Here is a 13,890-nt window from a genome sequence, read left to right on the forward strand (position 1 = left end):
ACATCGAGTCTGCACAGTTGACTAGCTTCTGCCCCGAGGGGTCGAAGGTGAGGTATGCAGTAGGGTGTTTACAGGACCGAGCCCGGGATTGGTGGGAGTCAGTGGGTGACTCGTTGGGAGCCGCAACTATCGAGCCTATGACCTGGTCGGACTTTGTGACCAGGTTCAGGGCTGAGTTTGCGCCGGCTGTCGAGCTTTAGCAGCTGGCCAGGGAGTTTCTAGACATGTGACAGATGACGGAGACTGTGGCGGAGATCACCGCCAAGTTTCGGGAGAGGGCTTTGTTGGTGCCCCAGTATGCTGGTGACGAGGATATGAGGAGGACCCGTTATCATGATATGCTACGAGCTGACATCCGGGAGCATGTTAGCTTTTCGGCTTGCCCTACCTTGGACTCTATGATTGCCAGGGCGAGGGAGAGGGAGATAGATTTGGAGCACATCCGGAAACGGAAATCAGAGGAGGGTCAGACAGGAGGGGCTTCGGGGAAGAAGCCCAAGGGATCAGAGGGTAGGCCGAAAGGCCAGTCAGGACCGAGCCGCTGCAGGAAATGCGGCAAGCCGCACGAGGGGGCGTGCAGGATGGGATCATCAGGCTGCTACAAGTGCGGCAAGTCTGGGCACATCAGCAGGGATTGCACTACTCCGGCAGCAGTTATTCAGACATCAGAGTTGCTGTGTTTCCACTGCAACCAGAGGGGCCACAAGAAGGCCAATTGCCCCCAGTTGACAGTTTCAGCACCGGTGAAGGCGCCGGCTCCAGCGACCCTGCGGATCACGGATGGGCGGCAGGGCAAGGCAGTGGCTCCAGTGGTGAGGAGTCGAGCATTTCAGCTGACTACCGAGGAGGCACGCGCCGCACCCGATGTGGTGACGGGTATGATTCTTTCCCTCTATCTTATTTTTATGATGTTATGTTATTGATATGTGCTCCGTATGTATATGTATGCATTAGGATCGTTCCATGTGAACGGCCTTCCAGTTCAGGTGTTGTTCGACTCGGGTGCGTCCCGATCTTTTGTTTCCCTTGCGCTTAGCAAGAAATTTCATGAGTCATTGGGCGAGTTAGATTGCCCTTTGGAGGTGGAGATTGCTGATGATCGATCGGTGCGAGCATCGATGGTATTTCGAGATTGCGTGTTGCGTTTGTTTGAGAAGCGCTACTTGGTAGATTTGGTTCCCATTCCGATGCGTGGGAACAAGGTGATTATAGGCATGGATTGGCTGAGCCCTAATAGGGCAGTGATAGATTGCGCGCGGCAACTGGTGCGAGTCAGGACCCCAGGTGGGGGAGAGTTAGTGATTCATGGCGAGAGGCCACCTTGCGGACCCACTGTATGTTCAGCAGCGAGGGCTAGGCGCTATCTTCAGCAGGGATGCGCAAGATATGTCGCGTATGTGATGGATACCCGGGAGGCGGGTAAGGCGACAGTGAGTGAGGTTCCGGTGGTTCGAGATTTTGCAGATGTTTTCCCGGAGGAGCTTCCTGGGATACCTCCGGAGCGACAGGTGGAGTTCAGGATTGACCTTGTTCCTGGTGCGGCCCCGATAGCCAAGGCACCGTATCGGTTGGCTCCTCCTGAGATGCAGGAGTTGTCTACACAGCTGCAGGAGCTGTTAGACAAGGGATTCATTCGACCGAGTAGTTCACCCTGGGGAGCCCCGATTTTGTTCGTAAAGAAAAAGGACGGGTCGCATCGGATGTGTATAGATTACCGGGAGCTGAACAAGGTAACGGTGAAGAACTGTTACCCGCTCCCGAGGATTGATGACCTTTTTGACCAGCTTCAGGGAGCATCTTGGTTCTCCAAGATTGATTTGCGTTCGGGTTATCATCAGATGAGGGTCAGGGAGGAGGATACGCAGAAGACCGCGTTTCGGACGCGCTATGGCCACTATGAGTTTGTGGTGATGCCGTTTGGGCTCACTAATGCTCCTGCCGCGTTCATGGACCTCATGAACCGCGTATGCAGACCGATGCTGGATCGGTCTGTGATAGTCTTTATCGATGACATCTTGGTTTATTCCAAGACTCAGGAGGAGCATGAGGAGCATCTGAGAGAGGTGTTGGAGACCCTGAGGAGGGAGAGCTTGTATGCCAAGTTCTCCAAGTGTGAGTTTTGGTTGCGCGAGGTGCAATTTCTCGGACACCTTGTCAACCAGGACGAGATTCTGGTCGATCCGGCCAAGGTCGAGGCCGTGATGAGATGGGAGGTTCCGAAGTCTCCATCTGAGATTCGGAGTTTCCTGGGATTAGCAGGCTACTATCGGAGATTTATTCAGGATTTCTCCAAGATAGTCGTACCCCTGACGCTGCTGACGAAGAAAGCCGTGGTCTTTCGGTGGGGACCCGAGCAGCAGGCTGCGTTTGAGACGCTGAGACAGAGACTGTGCGAGGCGCCGATCTTAGCCCTGCCTGAGGGCGTAGAGGATTTTGTGGTATACTGCGACGCGTCCATTTCTGGGTTGGGCGCGGTACTGATGCAGAGGGGGCATGTTATTGCCTACGCTTCGAGGCAGCTCAAGCCTCACGAGGCGAACTACCCGACGCATGATTTGGAGTTGGGGGCGGTGGTTTTTGCCCTCAAGATTTGGCGGCATTACCTCTACGGGGTTCGATGTACCATCTACACGGACCACAAGAGTTTGAGGTACCTCATGGATCAGCCGAATCTGAATATGAGGTAGCGTCGGTGGTTGGACGTGGTAAAGGATTATGATTGCGAGATCCTCTACCACCCGGGGAAGGCCAATGTGGTGGCCGATGCGCTTAGCCGAAAGGCGGCACCGATCAGGGACGTTTGCATGAGGATGACCGTGGTGACTCCCCTGTTGGAGCAGATTCGGGAGGCCCAACAGGAGGCTATCAAGGAGGAACATCGGAAGAGTGAGCGTGTGGTGGGTCAGGTTTCCTCCTTTGATTACGATAGCCGAGGACTTTTGACACTACACCGTAGGGTGTGGGTACCGTATCACGGAGGCGTGCGCCAGATTTTGATGGAGGAGGCGCACAAGTCCCGATTCTCTATTCATCCCGGGGCGACGAAGATGTATAGGGATCTTCGTCTAGATTATTGGTGGCCCTGCATGAAGCGGGATGTGGCATGGTACGTTGAGTGCTGCTTGACCTGCAAGAAGGTCAAGGCCGAACATCAGAGGCCGCATGGCAAGATGCAGCCGTTGGATATTCCACTGTGGAAATGGGAAGATATCACAATGGACTTTATCACGAAACTTCCCAGGACCGCGCGTGGAGTGGATTCGATTTGGGTCATCGTGGATCGATTGACCAAGAGTGCTCACTTTATCCCGATTCAGGAGAGCATATCGGCCGAGAAATTGGCCGACATCTATATCAGGGAGATCGTGGCGCGGCACGGGGTGCCAGTTTCAGTTATCTCGGATAGGGATGTGCGTTTTACTTCCAGGTTTTGGAAGAAATTTCATGACGAGTTGGGCACTCGTTTGCATTTTAGCACCGCCTTTCACCCGCAGACGGATGGTCAGAGCGAGCGGACCATCCAGACTTTGGAGGATATGTTGCGGGCGTGCGTGCTAGACTTCGGTGGTAGCTGGGATACCTATATTCCCCTGGCCGAGTTCTCCTACAACAACAGCTACCACGCGAGTATTGACCGTTACCCATTTGAGATGTTGTACGGTCGGAGGTGCAGGACCCCGATATGCTGGGGTGAGGTTGGCCAGAGAGTCATGGGGAGCACCGAAGTGGTGCTCAAGACGACCGAGAGGATCTAGCAGGTCCGGAGCAGGCTTCAGACTGCTCAGAGTCGGCAGAAAAGCTATGCCGACAAGCGTCGATCCGACTTGGAATTCCAAGTCGGGGATATGGTCCTCCTGAAGGTGTCACCTTGGAAGGGCGTCATTCGATTCAGGAAGCGAGGCAAGTTAGGTCCGAGGTTCATCGGACCATTCCGAGTCATGGCCCGGGTGGGCAAGGTGGCGTATAGACTAGATCTGCCAGTCGAGCTCAGCCAAATCCACAGCACTTTCCATGTTTCCCAGTTGCGAAAGTGCTTAGTGGACGATTCAACAGTAGTGCCTTGGGAGGATATTCAGGTTGATGACAGCCTGAATTACATTGAGCGCCCAGTCGCAATCCTCGACAGGAAGTCGAAGGATTTGAGGAACAAGAGGGTAGAGCTAGTGAAGGTGCAATGGTAGCACCGCAAGGGTTCAGAATGGACTTGGGAGCCGGTGGACGAGATGATGGAGCATTATCCCGAGCTGTTTCAGGATCGAGCAGCAGACTTCGAGGACGAAGTCTAAAATAAGTGGGGGAGATTTGTAGCACCTGGTTCCTGGTACGTAAATCTTATTTGAGTATTTCTCTTCTTTTAGCCTTGGACTCGGCGAGTCATAGGTCCGACTCGCCGAGTAGATGCGGGACCCGGGACACGTTTAAGTTGGCGACTCGGCGAGTCCATATTTAAACAACATATCTGCCCCAAGCTAGCCCCCATTCACCCCCCCCCCCCCCAGAGCTTCCAACCCTCGTTCTAAGTTATTCATTTAGAGTTTGAAGCAATTGTTGTGTGATCTTGAAGGTTTTGAGGCAAAAGGGAAGTAGATCAAGAGGAAGGGAAGGAATCCAAACATCTTTGTGCTCTCTCAGCAGTTCCTTTGAGGTATAACCCGTTTTTCCCCATGTTTCCATGCTTATTACTTCATTTAAGTCATTCTTGAACCAATCCCCAAGCTTGTATGTGCAATATAAGTCGTAATAAGTTGATTGGCCTCTAGATCTAGGCAAGATTGAGCTCCAGGAGCTCAGATCTGTTACCTTTATGGACCCATGTTGCTTGTTCACCCTAGATCTACCCTTTTGAGGCATTTTGAACCCTAAAATCCGTATTGGTGATTATCTACACGTAAAGTTGGAAACTTTACGTGTGATTCGTGTTCTAGGAGTCCAGATCTGTGAATGGCATGGATTGGAATCGAGCAAATCTGTGTATTTAGTGGGTGCATGGCAACGACTCGGCGAGTCGTTCATGTGACTCGGCGAGTCTGTTCGCGAGTCTCCGAGTTTGTCCCCTTTTCGTAGTGTCGAGTGAACAGTGAGTCACGGGGTGTGACTCAGTGAGTTGGAAGCTGAACTCATCTATGGAGGAACTCGGCGAGTCAATGCCCTGACTCGGCGAGTTCAAGGCAATCTCCTTAGATCAAGAACAGACTCGGCGAGTTGTTCATACAACTCGACGAGTCGAAGCAGCAAGTGTTCTTCGGATGAAGACGAACTCGACGAGTTGTTCATACAAATCGGCGAGTAGGATGAAGGACTTGAATATCAGTTTAGAAGGAGAATTCGTCGAGTCGTCGCCCAACTCGACGAGTAGGAACGGGATTCAGGACAATCGTTTGGGTAGGACTCGGCGAGTTGGAAAGCCAACTCGGCGAGTCAGGTCAACTGAAAGTTGACTCTGACTTTGACTTAGGGCATGATTAGGGGTAAAATGGTCCTTTTACCCAAAGGACAGTTAGCAGTGTTTGATTGAGTATGTTGTGGGAATTGCAGCCGGAGGATTTCCGGAGCAGCAGTAGACAGTCAGTTCCCGATCAGATCAGCAACTACTTCGAGCTGAGTTACCTTCTAGTAGCGGTGGGTCTACGACCACAACGCCGGCCCACCAGTAGGAGTCGTATGTTAGATGATTGTCTTTGTGATTTCATCTAGGTTTGCTACTACCTGATATGTTATATGCTAGCATGATATGTTATATGAGATAGAAGTAGAGATCGGTTGGTAGGAACGAAGGGTAGTCAGACACCCTAGAAATGTCTGACAGTACGTGATGATATGTTTGCATGCTGGCTTGTTATGTTATATGCGATAGGGTAGTAAGAGGGGACTAGTCCCCGAGGATCGGTTGTTACGACCGACGGGTAGTCAGCACCCCAGAATGGCTTGACACGGGTAGTCAGCATCCCAGAATGGTCGTACCGGGTAGTCAGGCACCCCAGAATGGCCTGGCAGTATGTATGTTATGTGTTTGTATGGTATGTGGTACGATGGGGGAACTCACTAAGCTTTGTGCTTACGGTTTTCAGTTTTGGTTTCAGGTACCTCCTCAGCCAGGGGAAAGGAGTCGGCGCGGTAGCAGCATGTCACACACACACTCTCTGGTTTCCGCATCTACGAGATTCTCTGGGATTTATACTCTGATATTTTGATTGGTTGTATGATTTGGCTTTTAGATATGATTTACGTTGTGTCATGGTTTGATCAAACAATGTTTTTAATTATTAATGTTTTAAAACGAAATTTTTGGACGTGAAAATTGGGTCGTTACAAACATGTTGGTTGATTTTACATGATATATATATTTGTCAATGTTTATTTAAACTTTATTTTGTTGTAAGTTTTATCCTCTATTAAAAATCATTGTTTTACATTTATTTATTTTTTAATCTTTTATTATTAATTTTTTATATGTAAATTACGAAATAAAATGGCCACAAGGCGTATGATAATAATATCGATCGGAGAGGTGTTCTCAAAAACCCATTGACTCTACTATGTCCGCCACTGAACCCATTCGTATCAAAGGAAATCCCACTCAAACCCATATTGGTTGATTCTTGTAAGTTGACATTTTATGTTATTAATAAAAAAAAAAAGTGGACTAAAGATGGGGTTGCTAATCACACATCATTTAGTGAAACTTACTTCAACTTTTGTGCAATACATAATGAGTACTTAAACAGCGAAGCCAATTATAGTGGTCTTAATATCTATGCATGATAAATTAATAATAGGAAGAATATTTGTACATATAATGCGTATGGTGTATTTTATCCGCATCCACAATTTAATTCCGGTGGCAACGAAGATATAGCAAGAAATTTAGAAATACACTATTTGTAAATGCACACCAATCTACCGCAAATAGACGGATCACATATGAAACACATAAAATGCTAACGATGAACACGACAACGATGAAGACGAAGAGTACTTTTTTGGGGTTTTCATGCAATTTTTAATTTCTTATTTTTTTAATGTTTTATAATTTTTTAATAATAAAATGGTTTTATTTTAATTTCAGATAATTTGTTTTAAATAAATAAAGAATAAGGTGAAAATTATTTTAGGGTTATGGAGTAGATGTATTTTCTAAGATAAGTATGGGAAAATGATGATAAAGTGGGGCTAAGGCCTAAAATAAGATAACTTTATGTGTTATTGTAAGGAAAAATGATTTATAAGCCCAACGAAGTTACTAAACCGTTCAAAAAACCTCAATTATGTTTTGTATGTTCAAGAAAACTCAACGAATTTAACATTTTATCTAAAAAAGCTCAACTAACTTACACTTCTCATTTACGCTCAACTGACTAATGAAAGTCAACGAATGACATGGTTTATGACGTGTAATTAAATATCGGAAAATGACTTATAAGACCAACGAAGTTTCAAAACTGTTCAAAAAACCTTAATCATGTTTTGTTTATTGAAAAAAATCCAACGAACTTACGCTTTTGTTCAATTCTCGACAACCAGATTCATTAGGTTGTCAAATGACATGACACTATATTTAATGGCATGACACTATATTTAATGACATGCAATAAACAGATTATAATTGCTCTTTATATATTGATTTGGGGCTTGGAGAAAAGAAAAACGAACGACGTCTGTGTTCGATCTCTTGTAATAGTTACTTCTTCTTCTTCCTCTCAATCGTTGATGTCCAACTCAAGATCTACAAAGAAGATATTTGATGATGCAAACTCTTGTGGATGTAGACGCCCTTCTCGGATTTGGAGATCTAGAATGGAGGATCATCCAGAGATAATGTTTAAGGCTTGGTCGAATAGATGGGTAAGTGTAATTGAAAGCTTTATCATATTCATTTTAAAAAGTTTTTGTTTTTGAAAGAAACCAAACAAATAGGTAGAATGTGGGCATGATAAAGCTTTCAATTACACTTATCCATCTATTCGAACAAGCCCTGAACTTTTTTCTCTGGATGGTCCTTCGTTCTAGATGTCCAAATCCAAGAAGGGTGTCCACATCCATAAGGGTTTTCATCATCAAATATCTTCTTTGCAGATCTTGAGTTAGACATCAATGGTTGAGAGGAAGAATAAGAAGTAGCTATTACAAGAGATTGAACACATACGTCGTTCGTTTTTCTCTTCTCCAAGCCTTAAATTGATATATAAAGGGCAATTCTAATGTGTTTATTCCATGCCATTAAATATAATGTCATGTCATTTGCCAACTAGTTGTATACCTAATTAATCTAGTTGCCTCTAATGAGAATTGAACAAAGGCATAAGTTTGTTGGGTTTTTTTCAATAAAAAAAACATGATTGGAGTTTTTTGAATGGTTTTGAAACTTCGTTGGTCTTACAAGTCATTTTCGATATTTAATTACATGCCATAAGTCATGTCATTCGTTGAATTTCATTAGCCGGTTGACCCTAAATGAAAAGTGAACAAAAGTGTAAGTTAGTTGGGCTTTTTTATACTAAAGGTTAAGTTCGTTGGGTTTTCTTGAACAAACAAAACATAATTTGGTTTTTTGAATTTTGAAAACTTCGTTGGGTTTATAAGTCATTTTCCCTTATGATAATGGTGTTAAAGATACATCATAAACTTTCCTTGTGAACCGGAGGTACACTACGACTATAATTTTAAAACAAGCTTTTTTCCTTGGCTCCAACTCAAAATGCCCAACACTCTAATTTAAACCTATATGAAAAACGTTCTTGAAAAGTGAGATTTATGTGAGGCACTTTATCATTAAAACAATTTTTATCGTATCAATTTACATGTCAATTTTTGTTAGATTTGTTTTGAAACCATTAACAATGTTTTTCAAAAAATAGAAGAAAATACAAAAAATCTTTATTTAATATGACCAAATCAAACCCGCTTAATTCGAATATGAGTAACTCGAAAACCCATGGTTGTCAAAATCGCGATTCTGATAGTAGGATCTTACGGTCGTATGATCACAGGTATGAAAAACGACCCGAGTCATAAATAGATCGTATTTGGGGTAGGATCGTAGGTAGTATCGTAGGATCGAGATCCGATCCAATCCTACCTTCCATTGATTTTTTTTTAGCAAATGTAACTTATTTTTACCATTTTATGTCTTTACCCTTTTTTCAATTTACCGTTTATCATTTTGTATCGTTACTTATGACTACTATTTTGAAGTTTTTATATCGTTTGAACAAAAAATTGAATGTTTAAAATATTTTTCATGTTTAAAAAATATAAATTATAATTATGTTTTATTTTGTGGGATCTTAGGATCCCGATTCCGATATTACGATCCCGATCTTACAAACCCAAAAGTAATCATACGTAGGATCCCGACCTTGACAAACTTATGAAAACCATTTAACCCAAAAAGTTAAAAGACTTTGGTTATTCGCAACCTTTTATTATCTAATGCCAACCAAGTGCGTGTTTTAGCCCTGTCTGGATATAATTTTATTTCGCAGAAAGAACACAAATGGGGTGGTAGTAGAAAACACTGGGTAGTGGAGTGGGCTCAGAGAGCACACACACCAAAAACACACAGCACCCATCGATTGGTCTTGTGTGGGTTCATTCCCCAATACCACCGATCATTAATTTTAAAATATATTTATATAGTCCAATAAATTAAATGGAATTTACGATAATTAACGAAAAATACAATAAAAATAAGGTAGTCTTACACTAATTTAGTCCAATATTTTATAAACAGGAGGATGAATCTAATTTTTTTTTTTTACTTAAATCATTCATTTTCTAATTTTTTTATAAATATGATTGGTTTACTTAAGTCATTCATTTTCTGTCTTCAATTTTACAAATTTTAATTAAAAACTTAATTAATATCTGCTTAATAAATTCACTAAATCATTCATATTTATTTAACAAATAATATAATTAATAAAGTTTCAATTTTATGTCTTCTTTTACGTGTTTTTAGAATGTGTCAGGTCATTCTTTGGCTATAGTGACTGCAACGTGAACATCTGCTATGACTTCTGGTTATGGGATGGCTTCTAGTTTTCTTGGGATCTTGTGCAAATCCTTTTTGCGATAGAACATTTATGTCACTTGTGTGTGATATTATTTGGGTTCATTGCTTTCTATGTTTTATGCAACAATAAACTAACAAATTTTAAGGTAAAACCGTAAAACCAATACGTTTATATCATCATATTTTAAAATACAAACAAAACGATAAAAGAATCTCACAAACATATTACAACGTTATTATGTTGATTACAAACTTAATTTAATGGCGGCACATTGGCATATTGATAATTGGGACAGTGTAGCACATATATTTCTTCATGATTTAAACACTTGATATGGTGCTCGATGGTATGTATAAAATAAATAATGTAACGTGAATTCTTAAATTTATTGTCTAACTAATTATGATTATACCAAAAAACCACATTTAATAACCATTTTGTGGATGACATGTACCACTTTGTTGACATCATCTGCTAAGCTATTCAAAATTTGACATTTTTGTAGATGAAAGTATATGTATTCGTAGATCGCATATGCAAAGTAGTGATGAATTTAAAGAGAAAAATATTTCTTTCACAGATAAGATCATATTTTTCAGATGACATCGTTAGTTTTGCAATGTCATCTATAATATTGCTAATAGGGGTGTAAGTGAGTCGAGCTATTCGAGATCGAATCGTTAAAAGCTCAACTTGAGATCGAATTAAACAAGCTCAAGCCTAAATATGAGGCTCGTTTATTAAACGAGCTTGAGCCGAACTTCAATCAGTGAGCTCGCGAGCCTAAACAAGCTTATATACAATATACATTATTATTATTTTTATATATTAAAATATAAAAATATTTGAGGAATTAGGGATTTAGGGTATTATAAAATGAACTTCTTAATGAGTTTGAATCGAGCTTAAGCTTATCTAGGCTCATCAGACAAAAAACGAGCTAATCTCAAACCCGAGCCGAGTCTGTATAATTCTTCACGAGCTCGAGTCTTCGTATAATAAAACTCAAATTGAGTTAAGCTCGAGCTCGAGCCGCTCATAACTTAAATGAGCTCGATATGAGCCTGACCAAACTCGGACTTAACTCGGCTCGTTTACACCCCTGATTGTTGACTATTTTTAGAAGCCTTCTAATTTTTTTAATTAAATCTCAAAAAATAACCAATAGGTGAGCCTAATTTTATTTTCTAAAAAGAGACATTATTTTTGCTTGTGAATTTAAAAGTTCAACTTTTTACTATTCTATAATATTAAACTTATTTCATTAAAACTATTTTGTTATTGTACTCACATATTAGTTTCAAAATATTATTTTTTATTCTAGTCAGACCTATAAATAAAACGCTTAAAAGATAATTCCTTATATGGAGAAAATTAGAGCTCTCTAGTAAAGCTTTACTTAACTAAAATATATTGTTGTTAAACTTCTTGCTGTTTAATTGTTTATATTTCTAAAGTTTTCTTTAAAATTGACTAATTAATTTATTCTGATCTTTTATATATTATATAAAGTCTCATCATATAATTTGTCAATTTTTTTATGATTACTTCGTATACTTATAAAAACACATTTGTCGACATTAATATTGAATAAATAAGAAACAATAATACAATGCTTTTTAATCTTTGATATTGTATCCTTTTGAATGGTTTGTATCATTTTGAAAACATTGACCCATTCGATCTATCATGTTTAGTTGCCAAATAGAAAACCTGGTGCCACGATCCAATACGGGAAGTTCATATTTGAATTTAGCCATAAAAAAGGATTTTAAATAACCTCAAAATAAAAGGCTAAGGGAAAATCGCTGGAAAAATCAATCCATAAAATTTTGATCCATGAAGGTTTAAAGAAAAGATACAATTTGTAAGATGTGAGAAATTGATTTAAGGGGCTAAAAACAAATCGACGGCAAGTGTTTGTAACGTAGCCAAAAGGGAAATTGATTTTAGGGGCTTTGGTATCGGATAAAGAGAAAAAATAACGTGGCTAAAATATCGCCAAAAAAGAGAGACACAATTAGAATGCATGGAGTGGGATTCAATTATGCTCGGGTGAATCCTAGTGACTCGACAAACACTGCGCCACCATTTCGGTAAGCTCTATTCCGTGTTGGTATTGAATGAGTTTATACAAAGTTTGGATGCCACACTAACCAATGAGCAATTACTTTTTTTAATTTATTTTTTAAATAACTATAAATATAACCCTACATTCCTTCACACATCACATCAAAACCTTTTTTAATACTTTCTCTAAAAATGACATCTTTCAACTTCTTCATCGTTGGGTTTTTTTGATGTGTTGCTCGAATCGACCACATAGATCATTCAAGAGGCTGAACAAAATATAGAAAAACTACATCAACAAAATGTTGAAAAATGCTCACCGCAAAAAAAAGGGTTCATACAAAGAAATCCACCAACGCTTCATGGATGATTACTTTGATCAATACACGACTTTTCAAGAATATTATTTTCGTCGATAGTTCCGTATGCACAAACATTTGTTTTTGCGTATGGTCAACGACATCATGACAACGTGGCCTTATTTTCAACAACGTGCAAATGTTGGAAGTACAGTTGGTTTTACTCTCTTACAAAAATGCATCGTCATACTTTATCAACTAGCATATGTCACTTCCCCCCGATGCATTAGATGAAAATATTAGGATGTTCGGACGTACTGCACGACAAAGCTTGCACAAAATTTGTAAGTATGTCATGAAATTTTATGGTCCATGATATTTCCGCAAACCTACTTGTAGTGACATCTAATAGTTATATGTACATCATTCAAATGTGCACAACTTCCCTGGAATGTAAGGAAGCATAGATTGCCTCCACTAAAAATGAGGCAATTGCCCGAATACACATCAAGTTCAATACACCCGAGGTGATCATGATTATCCAATTATCATACTTGATGCGGTGGCCTCACATGATTTGTGGATATGACATGCCTTCTTTGGTTCTTTTGGTTCCTCAATGACATAAATGTTCTTAACATGTCCCCATTATTCGACGACATGTATAACGGGATTGCATCAGATTCTTCGTTTGATGTGTGTGGAAGGTCATATAGATACGAGTATTATCTAATGAACGAGATCTATCAGGAGCGTGCTTGTTTTGTGAAGTCATTGTCTTGTCCTAATGATCGAAAAAGGTTGAAGTTTAAGAGAGCTCAAGAGAAAGTGATGAAAGATGTTGAATGAGCATTTGACGCTCTTAAAAAACGTTGGCATATACTTAAATACCCTACACTTTTTGTTGATGAAAAGAAAATGAGCAAGGTGATGTGTACTTATATCATATTGCATAATTTGATTCTTGAAGACGAATGTAATGCAATGTGTGGGTATAATAAAAACGAGATTGTTCCATCGACACAAGCGTTTGAGGTTGGAAGTGAGGAGTACTTGGCGAAGAGGGAAATAATTTATGATGTTGAGACCCATCATGTTCTACGTAGATACTTGACAGAACATATTTGGATCGTTGACCACATTGATCTTAAAGCATTACCGTTCGATGATTTAGGTGACCAATTTTCCAATGAATATATCCTTTAGGTCTATCTAGAAAAACAAATTATGGCAAACATGGCAACTCACGCCCTGTAAATGTCAAAATTTTGATGCAACGTGACAAATCCTATATGGTGCCTATGTGGACCGTGACAAATGTGACACCACACCCTCTAGCCTTATGGTTCAACAATTTCGTGGAGATATATATGTTGGGTAAATATATTGTCTAATAGTGTAAAAGCCTGATGGTGGCTAAAAAACAAGCGAGGTTGATAGCAAGAATAAAAAAAGTAAAGGATGGAATTGACCAAGGAAGTCGACTCTTTAGGGTTCAAGAAAAACAT

At 40.8% G+C, this 13,890-nt stretch overlaps 1 protein-coding gene across 1 annotated transcript; it reads left to right on the top strand.

Annotated features, from left to right (window-relative positions):
* Positions 1-13,021: 13,021 nt before the first annotated feature.
* On the top strand, positions 13,022-13,588 carry LOC145090124 (uncharacterized). The gene is made up of 2 exons (XM_079028465.1): positions 13,022-13,210; positions 13,298-13,588. The coding sequence occupies exons 1-2, from the start codon at positions 13,022-13,024 to the stop codon at positions 13,586-13,588; spliced, it is 480 nt and encodes a 159-aa protein (XP_078884591.1).
* The last annotated feature ends 302 nt before the right edge of the window (positions 13,589-13,890 follow it).

The sequence above is a fragment of the Lactuca serriola genome, chromosome 2 (assembly GCF_051521515.1).
Source record: "Lactuca serriola cultivar US96UC23 chromosome 2, Lser_US96UC23_V15, whole genome shotgun sequence".
Taxonomy (NCBI): domain Eukaryota; kingdom Viridiplantae; phylum Streptophyta; class Magnoliopsida; order Asterales; family Asteraceae; genus Lactuca; species Lactuca serriola.